The sequence below is a fragment of the Lytechinus pictus genome, chromosome 9, assembly GCF_037042905.1.
Source record: "Lytechinus pictus isolate F3 Inbred chromosome 9, Lp3.0, whole genome shotgun sequence".
In the NCBI taxonomy this organism is placed as follows: Eukaryota; Metazoa; Echinodermata; class Echinoidea; order Temnopleuroida; family Toxopneustidae; genus Lytechinus; species Lytechinus pictus.
Genome location: NC_087253.1, coordinates 7,470,978 through 7,487,559, shown reverse-complemented (window position 1 = coordinate 7,487,559; position 16,582 = coordinate 7,470,978). Strand labels below are relative to the sequence as shown.

The 16,582-nt window shown below is 36.5% G+C and overlaps 1 protein-coding gene across 1 annotated transcript; it reads left to right on the top strand.

The window, feature by feature from the left end:
* LOC129268370 (G-protein coupled receptor GRL101-like) lies at positions 1–12,134 on the top strand. The gene is made up of 7 exons (XM_064104589.1): positions 1–66; positions 740–811; positions 1,498–1,569; positions 1,958–2,029; positions 2,947–3,018; positions 4,753–4,824; positions 6,398–12,134. Coding segments are annotated over exons 6-7 (1,170 nt in total). The 5' UTR covers positions 1–66; positions 740–811; positions 1,498–1,569; positions 1,958–2,029; positions 2,947–3,018; positions 4,753–4,822; the 3' UTR covers positions 7,566–12,134.
* The last annotated feature ends 4,448 nt before the right edge of the window (positions 12,135–16,582 follow it).

The following is a 16,582-nucleotide window of genomic DNA, read 5'->3' as shown; positions in this document are numbered from 1 at the left end:
GAACAACAACGAACTAGTCCACCTTCAACCGGGTGTATTCTTTGGATTAAACAACCTTCGAGAACTGTAAGTATTAGAGACTGAGCTTATTTTGAAGAAAGAGTTGCAACTGAAGGTAACCTACTTTCTAGCCATCAATAGCGAATGCTTGGGACTTGCATTTATTATTCTTCTGTAAATAGCATCCTTAAACTATAGCACTTTCTGCGACAGTCCCAACTTTTTTGTCTAATGTTCTCAACGTACTCTTATATAAAAATATGCCATCAATAACTAAAATCTTGATTTCCATTTAGCATCATTATTTCATGTGTTCTATTCGTATATAACACCGTTCCTAATAAAAACAATGACAGTTGTCGATGATCAGAGGCCGAACAATGGAAAAGGCACATTTTATATTGTACCGGTGCTCGAAATTTAACTAGACTTTAAATATTTAAGAGTCTACATCATACTATATACCAATATCATTTGGAAAGTGTTGATTTGGGGTATTTGAAGGATGGCAAGAACATTGATAGAGAGATTCTTAAAGCGAACTCTTATCATATGAAAACGAATAAAATGTATAGGGAAGAAGGCTTTTACCAATAGTAAAATTAACAACACGTTCATCGATATATGGATAAAATTTATGGTTTATATAATCTTGACAGCGATTTGATAAATTTTTGATAATCACATTTAATATTCATAAATTCAAACCATTCCATCGTTTAATTGCTGTCAATAACAGGGCACTATTCAACAATGAGATTATCGGCATCGATAAGGGAGTTTTCGACGGCCTGCATGAATTGCAATTTCTGTAAGTAAAGCGACATGCCAACATTTTGCATATCAATCAACTTAATTATTCAATATCGTAGATTAATAAATAAAACACATTTTCCAGTGATTTTTCAAGATATACAATGCGCCCCAGTAATGGTTTATGCTTATGACTAGTCATGCAAAATCTCTGATGAAAGGTCCGAGTTTCGAACCCTTATCAATGAAGGGAGGCATTTGCGCAGAAACTCACGCGTGAATCTGCATCCACTCTTATTTCGAGTTTAATAAACTTTAAAGAAAAAGTTACACAAGATTATGCTAATGCACCATTTTCCTGCGCAACTTTGTTCTGACATTAATTGTTCAAAATCTTCTTGCTCATCTTTGCATACACTACCCTACTAGATTGGGTGCACATGAAAAGGACAGGTTGCATGTTATGATGAGTTGAATGAAAGACCGTGAATCGTTTGACGATGCTGAAGAAAAAAAAATGGAAATACCATATTCCTTTTTTGTAGGACGCACTGTACCCACAAACACACACACCCTCACACACACACACCCTTACACCCCCCACACACACCCACATACACACATATATATACATATAATATTTGTCTTTTCATGAATAGTTACATCTTCACTGGTGTGTACACGTAGATCAGATAATATACGGTGATTGAATCGTTCCCCTTCTTCATCTCTCATCACATTCAGGTATCTGCAGTCAAATAACATTAGCGATATCCAGGTTGGAGCGTTTTCCGATCTTCAAAACCTTAAAATATTGTAAGTTCTTATGTTTTCAAATTTTCCTAATGATTTGGTCTTCTTGTGGGACCGACGCACGTGACCCCCTCCCCATGTATTTTGCTCCTAGCTTAAAAATCCTGGTGGCACCACTGCGCTGTATACATTTAATGATTTTGACTTGTTATGATTGTATTTATTTGATTTATATTTTGTTGAAAATGAAATAATTGAAATGAAATGGCTGTTTGGGGGCTTGTTCAGGAGTGTCTGTAGCATGCAAGTAGGCTAGAATTTTATATCGTTTTTATCCTTAGATCCTCTCCTTCCCATTGGCCTCAAATTCAGTTTGTGTATATTTTTCATTCAAACGTCATTTCACTTCTATAATACTCTCTTCAATTTTATTCTGAATTTTCCCCCGTAGGAATTTGTCATCGAATTTGATAAACACTTTACGAAGCGAAGTATTCACAGGACTTCGGTCTCTTCAGTATCTGTAAGTTCTATTCGTTGAGTTACGCACGGCGTCAGGTAGTTAGTCAGTCACTTAAGAATACAATTTAGCACAAAGACTTATCTCATGAAAACAATACATATTCAGCTCGATAAACAGTGACCTCAATATTTCTAATATTATTGTTATACAATTTCTAATTCAATTTTGTTTGTAAATTTCAAATTTTCTACATTGTACAGCGCCTTGATTTAGGTCTCATGAAAAGCGCTGTATAAGACATTAGAAGTAAGTTATTACTATTACAGTAGAGGATCAACCTTCGTGCGTAAAGGTGTGACCAAAGTCATTCGTAACTTGAAAGTATGTATGTCAAAGACCTAACAGAAATTTGAGAATTGAAAAAAGGAATTTCATTTTTGTTTTGTTACTACGGACTGCTGTAATAATAATTATACTTGCTTATATAGCGCTTAACACTTACTTTGTCAGAAGTCTCTAAGCGCTCTACATTATATGCAGCATAATTACCCTGGCTTTAGCAGTGCAGCTCTTATGCGCGCTGCGTTTCAAGGAATAAATTCCTGCCAGGTACCCATTTACCTCACCTGGGTTGAGTGCAGCACATTGTGGATGAATTTCTTGCTGAAGGAAATTACGCCATGGTTGGGATTCGAACCCACGACCCTCTGTTTCAGAGTCCGGAGACTAATCCACTGGGCCACAACGCTCCACTGACATCCATTGTTGTGATACGGCATAACGCCAATGCAAATAAAACTCTGCCCCCACCCCCTTTCAACTGTTTCTCAATTCAGTTTAGGGTTAACTGACCTCACATTACTCAAGATATGTTTCGGTAACTATTTTTTTTTTATGTTCAACGTTTTTAAACATTTCTTGTACGTGATATTATTTACTTTTTCCAATATACCTTTTCTATTCTTTTTCGCCCTCAGTCTCTTAACCAACAACCATATTCATGTCATCGAAGGTCATGCTTTTGACTCACTAACGAAACTCGAGTATCTGTGAGTATTATTAAGTTATAAATATTTTCATGGATACTGCAGTCACGGTTCCAGGCCACCCCCCCCCCCCCCTTCTGCCCTCCGGGTTAGCGGAATTACTTTTTCCACCGCAGTTCCGGACCCCAATATAAATCTTCATTAATTGCGTCTTCGGAATAAGAGTACGCATGTGCGCATTCCGAAGACGCAATCATGAAGATTTATATTGGGATCCGGAACTGTGGTGGGGAAAATAATTTCGCCTCCGGGTAGAGGGGGAGTTGCATTTCACAAGATGTTTGTATTTCGTTTGTTCCCCCCCCCCCCCCCCCATGTATGCAACTGTAATACAGCCGAATTCGATTGAGGGTAATTTTAGTTTTGGTCTTTGGCATGGTGTGGTCTAGATCTTTTAGTAATGTCCAGATTTTTCCAGAAACATGTGAGCATTCTAGTTACTCTATGTGACCAGGCAACCCAAAACCAACAATAAGTCGCCCAAAAGTAGTTTTGAGATTTTACTTTATTTTGAAACAGCACAGCCATAGCTTTAACTCTTTGCCGACCAAGGACCACTCCTGCGAAATATTAATGTTAAGTTGCAACTTTGAGAATGGCTTTGTATGGACTATGCTAAATCAGATAACAATTTTTTTTGATCGGTAAAGAAAAGATTTGTGTATATACATTTTAATTCGATGCACACGTCACTACTGTGTATGTGTGTATAGACAATAGATTGAATACACTGTGTGTATTGTAAATGAAATGTGACTTGAGTCGAAGTTGGCAGCCCCCTATATGTGACTCTTGCCGAACAAAGCGGGAAAAGGATTAAAATTATATATAATCTGTCAAAATTAATCAACAATAACCCACTGAAATACTTGATTTAATGCAGAAAAAAAAAAAGCTTTTAGAAAATACGGAGAAAACAACATTTGAAGATTGCGTTTACTCAAGCATGAGATCAAACTTCCAAGCGGTCCACAAAAACTTGTGTCAAACAAGCTCTTGTATCTCGTTTTCTAATTATTCTTGTTCTTTTTTTTTTTTTTTTGACCAATTTAGTATTTTTAGCTATTACAGAGGACCTTCACTGGCGACCTATTGGTGGATTGGGAGTACCTGGTTACCTTTATCCATTCATCACAATCTTCGTTGTGGGCATTTATTTAGTAAATTACATAACGGTTGCAAAGTCCCCAAGAAAGTATCCTGGGTATTTAAAACAACCGGAAGCTATCGTACAAATTTTGCAAATGGTGTTACATTGTAGGCCTATATACTATTTCTAATTACTAGAATTATTAATTACATCGAGAATTTTCATGTAATTTACGGTTTCCTTATCATTCTTCCACATTACATATCTCTTCATATGCCCCCCCCAAAAAAAAAAGAAAGAATGAAATTAATGAATTAAGGACATCAATAGTATTGAAGAAAAAAATACAGAGGGAGCGGTATTGTTTTGTCTAGATTTATACAGTATATTGTACTTTATAGGGCAAAATCATAATCATCTTCATTGTTTTGCTCTTTTGTATTTGACGATAAATGTTTTCTTGTTTATAGCCTCAAATTGAAAAAAAAATATTGACAAATAATTTGTACGGCCACGGCTTGTGTCTACGATCTTAACATTACCCCCACACTCCGCCCAGTGAATGAAAAGCTAATTTTCAATGTGAAATAAGCATCAGTATAATCATTCGAAAATGTGTTTTGTATTGACTTTATGTGTTGCTATAGGTTCTTTCTTGGTACTGAATTGGGAGCTATAGACTCTGACGCACTCACTGGTCTCATATATTTGCAGAAAATGTGAGTAGACTTTGGCATTAATTCAAAATAACTCACAACAAAAGAAATAAGCACATACATATTATATAACACATCGTGCGAGTGTTCTTGTAATCTCGTTTTTCCTCTGTTAAATGTTTCACTCAATCCTGTTTGAAGATGGTTGATGCAGTGGATAAGCAATTAGTTAAGTAATGTGAGAGTATGTCCCTCTGTTTTGGGTTGGGAGAAGGTAGTCTCCTGTCTTACTGTTTTATACTTTCATGTTCTTCAAACTGCCACTCCGCTGTAAATTCCACTGTATTTTCAAACCTACTGCGCAAAGTTAGACTAACAATAGCGTTCTATTGTTAAAAAATGATAGAGTATTTATACATACCCTCTTCGTTTTGAATGTTTTGGTAGCAATCAAAGGAAAACATAAAAACAAAATGTATCTTATCCTTGAAACAAATATAAAAAAGGTAGGGGAAAGCCACACAAATTATTCTGACTAGAAGTAGACGTCAAAATCAATGTCACAATGCCTACACGGCTTTCAGTTCCAGAGGAGAATAAATAACATTCTAAAAATAATACCGAGGGTCTCAGATTGTTCGCAATTTTTTTACAGTACACATCAGCTAACCACATAGGAAAATGTGTACTTAGGTAATATAACCTGTAGCTATGTCTACGTGACTTGATGGAAACGTATACATTTTTTAAAGGGGAATCCAACCCAAATAAAAACTTGTTTTTATAAAAAAAGTTGATAGGTGAAAGTTTGGACAATATTGGACAAACAACAAGAAAGTTTTAAAAGTTGTAAATATTGGTAATCACTATACTCATGGAGACTTCAAATTGGCCGCATATGTGATGTCATAGTGATATAAGGCAAGGACTACTCTTCCATGTACTCCAATACATATTATGGCTTAAATGTCATTTTCCCCAAAAAAAATATTTCAAATTATATTTTTCTTTCATGAGGACATTAAGCAATATACTACCTGGGTTATATTTAGATTACTGCCCCATGGGAATGGGTACTTAGGAGAAAACCACAAATCCCTGATAACAAAATACATGGCCTATGGGATCTTGTCCTTGCCCCTTGTCATAATTTACTTACCCACTTGCCAATTTGAAATCTACATACTAATAGTGATCTCAATTTTAAAGCAGCTATAACTTTCTTATTGCTTGTCCAATTTCTTTCAAACTTTCACCATTCTGTTTAATTTATTTTTCTCCTTCCCAACACAACACTTTATGGCCAAGGCTGGATTTCCATTTAAGGAGACGTGTGTCAGTTTAATATGTGTATGTTTTGTTCAGAGAGTATTTAGGGTACCTGGTAAGGTTAAGGGAAAATAATAATATTTCTTTACTGCTATTTATTCATTTCGTCTAATTTCATCCAAGAGTTTATTTTGCCCGGTCGATAGCGTTTGATATGTCAGATATAAAATGTACCATCATCTTACCAGGAATCTCCCGTAACAACTTTCAAAGTTGAAGGTTTAAGTGTTAGTGACACCAGTTTATCTAAGCTAGAATGCGTGTGCATCTTACTAACAATTTATCTATTTGTTGATTTTGTATCTAGGTCGACTTCGGACAATCGCCTGTGCTGTCTTCTTTCGGATAATACTACTTGTGCGAGGACATCCCAGACCAGTCCCTTGGACACCTGTAGCAGATTATATCCAAACTTGGCCTTGAGGATTGCAGGATGGGTCATGGGTTTATTGGCCATAGGTGGCAACGGCGCCGTTCTCTTCATCCGGACTCGGGATAAAAAGAAACACAAAAATAAGGTCCAGAATACAATGATAAGCAGCTTAGCCATGGCTGATATTTTGATGGGACTCTACATGATTATCATTACGTCAGCAGATCTGGAGTATGGCAACAAGTTTTATCTCAGCGCCCCTCAGTGGCGCAATTCCAACTTGTGTCGGTTTGCTGGATTTCTAGGGTTCTTATCCAGCGAGGCATCGGTTCTAACCCTGACTTTGATATCCATTGATAGGTTAATATGCATTATGTTTCCTTTCAAGCCAGAGTTTAAGATTCGCCACAAGGGATCTTTGATTCTCGTTGGTGCAGCCTGGTCGTTCACTGTATTGTTGAGTCTTGCACTGGTCATTGTTACATCATACAGACCTGACGTGTATGGACTTTCTGACGTATGCCTTGGTCTACCGCTTCATGTTGAGGTGGAAGACACTGGAGTATTGGAAATCAGTGGAGATTTCTTCTTTGAGTATATGGTAAATTACAGGATCACTGAAGGTGAATCCAGGCCTCCATGGTTGTTCTCCATCATAATTTTCATTGGTTTCAATCTTGTCTCGTTCACATTCATCTTAATTTGTTATGTTATGATCTTCATCAAATCCTCAAGTGCTTCAAAGAATGTCCGCAATAGCAAATCCATCAAGCAAGAGACTAAACTAGCTGTTCGTATGGCGATGATCGTTGCTACTGACCTCGCGTGTTGGATGCCAGTCATCATCATGGGTATCCTTTCTCAGACCGGTGCAGTCACCCTTGATCCTTCCCTCTATGCTTGGACAGTAATTCTCATCGTCCCTATCAATTCATCAATCAATCCGTTCCTATATACCTTCATCGTTTATATCGATGGCATGAAGGCGAAAAAGAAGACTTCGGATAAAGACAAGAAAATCAACTTAAAAAAGGTGAAAAACGAGCGCGGTGGGAAACAGTCTTCTTCTATCACTAGCACTACCAAAGTATCTGAAACATAGCTTTATAATAGCTGACATCATTTCCCAAACTGAACCGATCCCAACTGAGTTATTTAAAAACTGATGTCAAATACATTGATGCGAGGAATCAAAAACCGCCTTAAATCTTTTAATTTCTGGGCAGGACTTTCTGCATTTATTGGAATAATATACAAAACTTATTTACAAATGTGTGAGACATAATCATAATATGGCAAAAAAATACATTACATAGTGACAATATTTTTGACTGGAAAAACAAAAATACAATATAGAAAAAAAAAACGATGCAGAGGCAAACTATATATTAAATATATGATTGAAGTATAGTAGCCAAATTAACTGATATTGTATCGTCAACTTATTTTCCGGTCTAAAAAGAAGAAAAAATACAATATAAAAAAGTATTATCATCTACAACGATTTATCTGAGAGAAATAAATAAGGCAATGGAGTGCGTTAGCATCAACGAGAGACAACAGTACAGTTGTATCAGCATGGTCTCTCACGAGTCAGTGAATGGGGGGACTATTTGTTTAAGTTATACTTCCATATTTATATATTATATAAAGAATGTATGGTGACTCATCTGTCGCCTACATATATAGAATGGCAAATTTACAGAAACGTACATTTAAAATTATTGTCCATACATCCATGCATCCATGATATTACCTATATCTATTTATGTAATTCGTTCAAAATCATGCGGTTCCATGATTTGTACATGTATCAAGTAATAGGATCCTGTATTTATATAATGCAAATTGTATTTTTATCTCACTAAATATTTTAGTTTTGAATTTCAGTATTAATAAACATAGAACTAGAAATGCAACTGGCTTTCATATTCCTGTTCACGTAGAGTTTTGTTTAAAATAAACATGTTAACACTTCAAATTATTTCCCTTCTTCAATAATTATAGTTACAACCATCTAGAGTTTTTAAATAAATGGTCATTACTAATTATCACCTGATATAAGTTTATTTTTAATTTACTATTATTATCAAACACTTGCGCCTTTAAACCTTTTATGTTTTGTTTTTGTTTTTGTGCTATAATCTTAATTAAATCAGGTACATCTCTATTACTATATTTTTATTCTAATGTAAGGTAAGTCGTTTAATGGTAACTTTTTCTTCCTGGCTGCTACCAGCCCAGCAAAATATTGTATCAATGTATATACTGCATTTTTTGTATAATGATGTCGATGCTTTTTATGTTTTTTTGTGAAATAAATTTAAAATTGGGATTTACAAATATAGATGAAAAAAGTAAGGAATGTAATATTTTACAAGAAGATCACAATGGTAATACCATCCAAAGTCCATTTTGAAGCTCATTGAGACGTTGAAGGAGATATAAAATAAGCGGATGTTAGACCGTGATTGCTGAAAATGTTAAGCATATGATCGGAAGAATTCGTGAAAAGGTGAAAATTGAGATTTGAAAAGGTGAAAACATGGTGCACTCAAGAAATTGCGTGTGAATTAGATGAAACATACATGTATATATCAAGAAATTTACTTTATGTTGATTACTTGCCTATTTCCATTGAGGTTTCCGCCAGTGTTCTGCAGCCTTTATCACCGATGTTACCCAAGATAATGTAATGAGAAATGGTTGGGTCGTCGACATACGGCAAATTGTTGCACCACGTTTTCCCCCAATTTAAGGTCAAGGTGATGTCCATGAACCCAATGTGAATACGCTTGGACACCTCGAAAAGATGTGGAGCACTGGCGAACGATGTTGCAGAAATTTAATCCTTGGAGACCGTACATTTTACACAGCACCTTATTCTTTACATAACCATCAGTTGTCGGTACTTGACTAGAATCATATGAACAGGAGCAATAAAATGTCCTATTCAGCCTTGTCTTACGTTGCAATTAACAGAAGCGGGACTTGCTAAAACTCCGACGCAGAATTTCCGTTATCTTTTAACAAAATGGAAGCAAGACTTGTTCATTGGATGGCTTTGAAGTAGAAATGCTTTTTTCATAAAATCATCACCAAGCAAATATTGTGCTCTCGATCCAGTTTCTATGTGGATGCTGAAGAAATATGTTTGCAGGGATGATATTTAATTTGATTAATTCTTCCTTGTCATTTGCTCCAATACCAAGAATCTTCAAGGTTGCTCTTGTTACTCTTATTGGTAAGAAGAGCACCCTTGATCCTGAGTGTCTAGTTAACTAAAGACCGATCTTCAAGCTATCGTTTGTTTCGAAGGTTCTAGGGAGAGTCGTATCTCACAGCCTCTGTATCATCTGAAAGGCAGTTGCCTATCTGATGAACTTCAGTCGGCCTACAAACCTGGACACGGTATAGAAACTGCTTTAATTAAAGCGTCTTGCCCTGATCGATCTCTCAGCAGGATTAAAGCACTGTCGATCACGAACTTTTTATGAGAATGATGTCTGACCGTTTTGGAATATCTGGTGATGTCTGTTACGGTTGCAGTCAAATTTGTGGCCATTTTTTACAGTAGGTAGCAGTCGGGATAAAACAAATTAAAGATTAGAGTATGGATTGTGTTGTACCGCATGGATCTGTGTTGTGACTGATGGTGTTTATTGTGTGCTCAGCCCCTCTTTTAGATACATGTATTGCGCTGTGTCACAGCCTGAGGTACCATCTCTATGCAGAGGACAATCAACTTTATGTGGTTCTCAAAGGAGCCATTGATCCAAATGATGCATACATTCCTCTTCAGAACTGTATAATCTATGCAGATATGGATAGAGAGAAATTTCTTGAAATTGCGAAGTCAGGAAATAAATCTACGCTCCACTTTTGCATAGCAAGAACTTGTAATAAACGAAGATGACCTGCCTGTTTCCAATTTCGTTCGGGATCTGGGTGAAATTCTCGACAAGAATATACATATTTCGGCTACCTGCAAAAGTGTATTCTATGACTTGCAAACATAGCGAAGATTAGCAGATTATTCTCCGAATCAGATGATGATGATGATCCACAGCATTTGTCATGTTTGTATTGCGCCATATTTCTGTTATATACGCAGGCTAGTTAGATTAAACTAATGGCTTAATTTGATGAGACTGCGCCTATGAATATTTTTAAACAGAAATATGGCGCAATATAAATGCTGTGGATCATCACTTACTACACATCTGCAGAAATAAGTGACTTTTGAGAGACGATTTGAAGAGGTCGGTGTTGTCAATTTCTCGGAGTGGAGAAGGGAGGGAGTTCGAGAGGCGTTGGGGCAATGAATGAAAGGGCACGGTCTCATATCCCTTTAGTTGTGTGATGGGTACAATAAGAGCGACACCAGTTCCAGATTACCACACTGCAAAAACTCCGGTGTTGGTTTAATGCCAGCCCGGAATCTAAATATGTCCACACCAGAGAAGTGTTAAACAACACCAGTTTCGTTTTGGTCAAACACCTGAAGGTGTTTATACAACACCAATTAGTATTAAAACAACATCGGTTTGATTCCAAACTGGTGTTGTTTCAACACTTCTCAGGTTTGGACATATATAGATTCCGGGCTGGTGTTAAATTAACACCGGAGTATTTCAGTGCAGATGCACGCAAGCCAGGATGTATACGGAGTTGTTCTATTAGCATGATTAGGGTAGTAACATATCATGGAGCTAAACCATAGAAATGCACCAAAAGTCATCCACGTCCTTGTCACATCGCGAGTGGACTGTTGTAATGCGTTGCTTCCTGGTCTACCAAATTTTTCGGCGTGGAATCGCCGTGGTATAGCGGTTCTGACTCTTGCCTTATAATCAGAGGGTCATGTGTTCGAATCCCACCATGGCCTAGCGTCCTTTGGCAAGGCGTCTATCCAAAATTTGTCACTCTCCACCCAGGTGTTAAATAGGTACCCGGTAATATGCCTAGCAATTGGAACTCTCGTTGGAATGATCCCCAGGGAGTGGAGAAGGTACATACATTGTATGCGGGCATGCAAGGATCCCATGACCGGGGTAATAATATATCTGTTAAGCACTTAGAGACGTTTTGATGTTTTAAGCGCTTTATAAATGCGGAATATTATTATTATTATTAGGACTATAAAGAATACTCATCAACGCTGGCCGATTTCTTAAATGTGTAGGAATACACGAACATATACTCCAATAAAAAAAGAATACACTGGTTTTCTGTGTCAGGAAGTATTGATTACAAGATGCGGACATTACTCTTCAAATTTCTTCATGAGGGACCTTCTTGCCATTCATGATTTTCCACAGCTACAAACCACAATAAAGTGATCCATCTAAGAATTACAGGCTTTTAACTTTGTGACCCCGGTCATGTAGAATGGAATTCCAACTTTTATCAGGGAATGAACAATCTTCAGATATTCCAATCAATTGTCCTTGTATCTGACAATATGCTTATATATGTGCACATTAGAGATGTTTACTATTAGTATTACTAGTATTAGTATTATCATTAACATGATTAATGCATTGAGTTTCGTGAAATAAGGCGTGTCTTAATACATTTTCATAAGGCTCTATTCAGAATGATATGTCATTATTCGGGATTCGATTTTGGACACATATTTTCTTTTAATGAAATAAACGTTTTAACTCATCTATTACTGGCACGTTTCCCTCATTTTCTTTCTCAATTTTAATGATAATGTTATTCATTTGAACAATCGACTGTGTTATTTGATTGTTTAGTAGTAAATTGTTTTAATTATTACATGATCAAATGTTTGATTGATTGTGTGTGTTTTTTATGAGCTATGCTCTATCGATTGAATAACTCCCATACCCTTTGTTACTTCTATAGTGATCGTTGTTAGTTGAAAGTTAGTGGACAAAAGATCAATTCATTAAAAAGGGGCTTTTTTACCAAAAGGAATGAGTAAACGGATCAATAAATGAATCAATGAAATGATAAATCAATCAATGAAATAATGGGTGAATACATGTATTGGTGTGTGAATCAACGAGTGAATGGATGGATGTATGGTTGAATGAGTGAATGAAGAAAATAAAATACAACATATATTTGATTGCTGGAGAAATGAATTTCTGAATGAGTGAATGGATGAAAGATCGAAGCTTAGACGATCGATTGTCTGGTTAAGGAATGATTGACGGGATGTGCAATCGCTTGATAAACTCTGTAGTGGGGGTGCGTCGTGGTCTAGTGGTTTTGACCATGGCTTTCAAACTGAGGGTTGTGGGTTCGAATCCTAGCCATGGCGTGTTTTCCTTCGGCAAGAGATTTATCTACGAGTATCCGCACTCGACCCAGGTGAGGTGAATGGGTACGCGACATGATTAATTCCTTGAATGCACTAAGCACCGGTAATGGTAGCTCGAACTAAGGCTGGGGTAATAATAGCAACGCTTTTATCCTCAGCCAGAAAGCTCTATACAAATCCAGCTATTAATATTTCCATTATTATTATTATTATTATTAATGTATTGTTGATTTTGGTGGATGATTCATTGTATGATTCGATGATTGATGACTACATGAATGGTTGATTCTGTGTGAATAAATAATGAGTAGGCAGTACAGAATTATACCATCGGTTAACTCTACGTTATTGAATCATCGATTTTATAAATGGAACTGTGTGATTTGACTTGGTGAGTGTACATTTGGTTGTGTCATTAATTGATTAACTGCCTGTTAGATCGAATGGCATGACGCATTGTTCAGTGCAATGAGATGTGGAAAGTGTGGCTAGTGTGTGGTGAAAGTAGGCCCCATTTAATCTTAAAGGGAGCCGCAATCGACATTGAAATTTCCCCTATTTCACTACATACTACCCAAATGTTCACACCAGGGCGCTGTAACACAAAGCTCTGTGATGAATAGCGGATATGAAAGAACACTTATGGTTGGTTACTGGTCAATATTTTGAGCCGAATACGCCTGTTTCAAACCGCCTCGATCACAAGAATCCCCGTTAAATTACGAGAACTTTTTTAGGCTGAAAAATACCCATTAATTATTCCTGCATTCACACCGCCCTGAAACATACCATTCGGGATAAGTTCCTGAAGTTACGAGCATGCGCAGTATGGTCTGATAAGCAGCAAGGCGCGAAATTCAAAATCACTAGCCCAGCAGCAACCCATGCACGGCGCCGCACCCAACGACACGCTGGGCTAAAAGTTCCCGTAATTTGCTTTCAGACCACCATAATACCCACGACCTTGGAAAAATCCCCGCGAAAGTTCTCGTAATTTCGCCAAGTACCTACTATTTATCGGGTATTTTCTTTCGGGGATATTACGCATAGTTTGCTTTCACACCGCCAAAATACCTGGTATTTTCTGATCGGGGTAAATTTCCCGATCAGAGAATACCTGGAACTGGCGAACTTCGAGGCGGTCTGAAACCACCTAGTGATCTTGATTGGTCTGTTTATTTAGCGAATGATCGCTAATCTTGATGTTACGGTCTCCTGATTGCACTGAACCATACATCAAGTCATTCGATCTAACCTCAATCGAAATCACAATTGACATTGAGATGGCCCCTACTGCCTCTATACGTATATTTGCCTGACGATGATTCATCACAAATGCGTTTATCGAAAACTTCACGGGCAATATGAAAATAATAATAATAATAATAATAATAATAAAATATTGTAACCAGGATAGCCACTTCAGTTCCGAAAACTGTTCTCCCAGCGGGCCCTGCTTAACATCATTATGTTATTATTACCCCGGCTTTGGCACGAGCATTCGATGAATTTCTTTCTACCGGGTACCCATTCACCTCACCTGGGTGCGTAGATCTCTTGCTGAAGGAAAATATTTATGTATCACTTGCATTAAAGGGATGGTCCCGGCTTGAAATATTTATCTCTAAATAAATAGAGTAAAATTCAAAGAGCAAAATGCTGAAAATTTGATTAAAATCGGAAAACAAAAAAAGTTATTGAATTTATAAGATTTGCATTATTCCGGGGAAACCGTTCAAGGCATGTCTTAGTGAGGTGGGCCGATGATGTCATATCCCCACAATTATTATTTTGTATCTTATTGTATGAAATTAGGTTTATTCAAAAATTTTCTACCAAAAAACAATTGGAATGACAACTGATTAAGTGCATTAGATGTCTATTGCCGCATCTTATTTCATCATAATGGAGACACATCATTTACACATGCATGAAAAAATGAAGCAATTATGATTTCATGTAATAAGATAAGAAAAGGAAAGTGGGGATATGACATCATCAGCCTACCTAAAGAATATTTATGACGATGTGCATATAACTGTTTCACTAATATTGATGAATTTCAAAATTCAATAACTTTGTTATTTTTTTCCGATTTAGTAAAATTTTCAGCATTTGCTTTGTGAAATTTACTCTGTTTATTTAGATAAATATTTTTAAACCCGGACCGTCCGTTTAAAGTTACATATATAAAAGAAATATGGGGCAGAATTATTTGATACTTCATACATCGAATCAGTGCCACAACAGATTGAAAATAGTCATTGCAGTTTTATATTGTTTTCGAAGGTCATTAAAAGCGGTAATTTTGCCATTACTTTAAATATATATATATATATATATATATATATATATATATATATATATATGTGTGTAGGTCCTGTAATGAGTTAAAATTGCACTACTATGTAGAACAAATATGCATATCGGGATAAATATTAGATACAAATTAGATGTATCTGTCATCTTCAATATACTCTAAAAAAATATTTGATAAAAATGCTCATTTAGGGTAATTATGTCCAACAAATATTGGGCATTTCTTTTGGGCATATCGAGTGTGATAAAACCTTTGCCCATTCTAAACTATTTGATGCTTATTTGTCAACCTTACTGGACAATATGCTTCCCGCAATAAGTAAAGTACAGCCCCAAATTGGTCGGACGCATAATTACCCTCTTGGTGGCTAAAAGTTTACCCAATATTTTTACAGTGTATAATTTTGTTTTATGCCATACATATCTATATTACCCAAGGTGTATATTTCTTTACTAGGCCATTTGGAGTGAGTTAGAAAATAATACACCTTCGAAATAGTTCTTTTAATGAATATCATTTTCATGTGAATTAGGAAATCAAAACAAAAGGTATGCCGCATTATTTCGGCCACATCATTCTAAATATATACATATTTTACGCATCTATTTTTCAGGTTCCACCATGGTACGAGCATTGAAAATTACACACACTTGCTCTTCCCTTCTTTCATCCCCAGAACTCTCCCGTATGTTCTCTGTCTCTACTTCCCCCTTTCCCATAGTCTCATTTTTCTTATTTCTCGCTTCCTTCCAAGCTTCTTTCTGGTTTGGTCATCTAGATAAGATTTCGTTAGAGATCATTGGCGGCTTCGGGGCGAGAGGGAATGCCGCGACATGCCCCCCCCCCCCCCCGTTTGAGAGGCACAATTAAAATTTGTAATGTAAAAATGCCTTTAAAACAGAAGCGTGCCACGCCCCCATTGAAAATGAAGACCTTTTTTCTTCTTTTTTTTGCTTGTCAATTTTTTATCAAAGACGAAATATCCTTAATTTTTGTTTAAAAACTTTTTTTACTTGTCAAATTGCTTGTCAAAATGTATCACCCCCTCCCCCTTTGAGAATCCGGGATCCGCCCTTGTTATAAATGTATTATTTGGCCACATTTATCTTAAATTTGGTTTTTGTGATAATGATATAATAACCGATAATTGTTGTTTCCTTTTGTCGCCCTCTTTCCTTCCGTTTTCACTATCTTTTTTCGCTTTCTCTCTCACTTTTTCACCATTCCTCATTATAGAGCTCCTGTTCAATTTTTCCCCCTCCTGCTTTTTCTCCCTTTTATTCTTTGTTTTGCCGGTAAAATCCTTCGGGGGGGGGGGGGCAAACTCCCCCTGCCTGTTACTCCATTGAGAGGTTCATAATAGAACCAAACATTTAATTGTTTACAGTAAGCCAATCGTGTTATTAGATATATAGAACCATGGACCTACACAGAGGTTGTAGTATACATATCGTTCTTTTTTTTTCTTTCACAATTATACGTGGCAGTCAGTAAAAGATAAAAA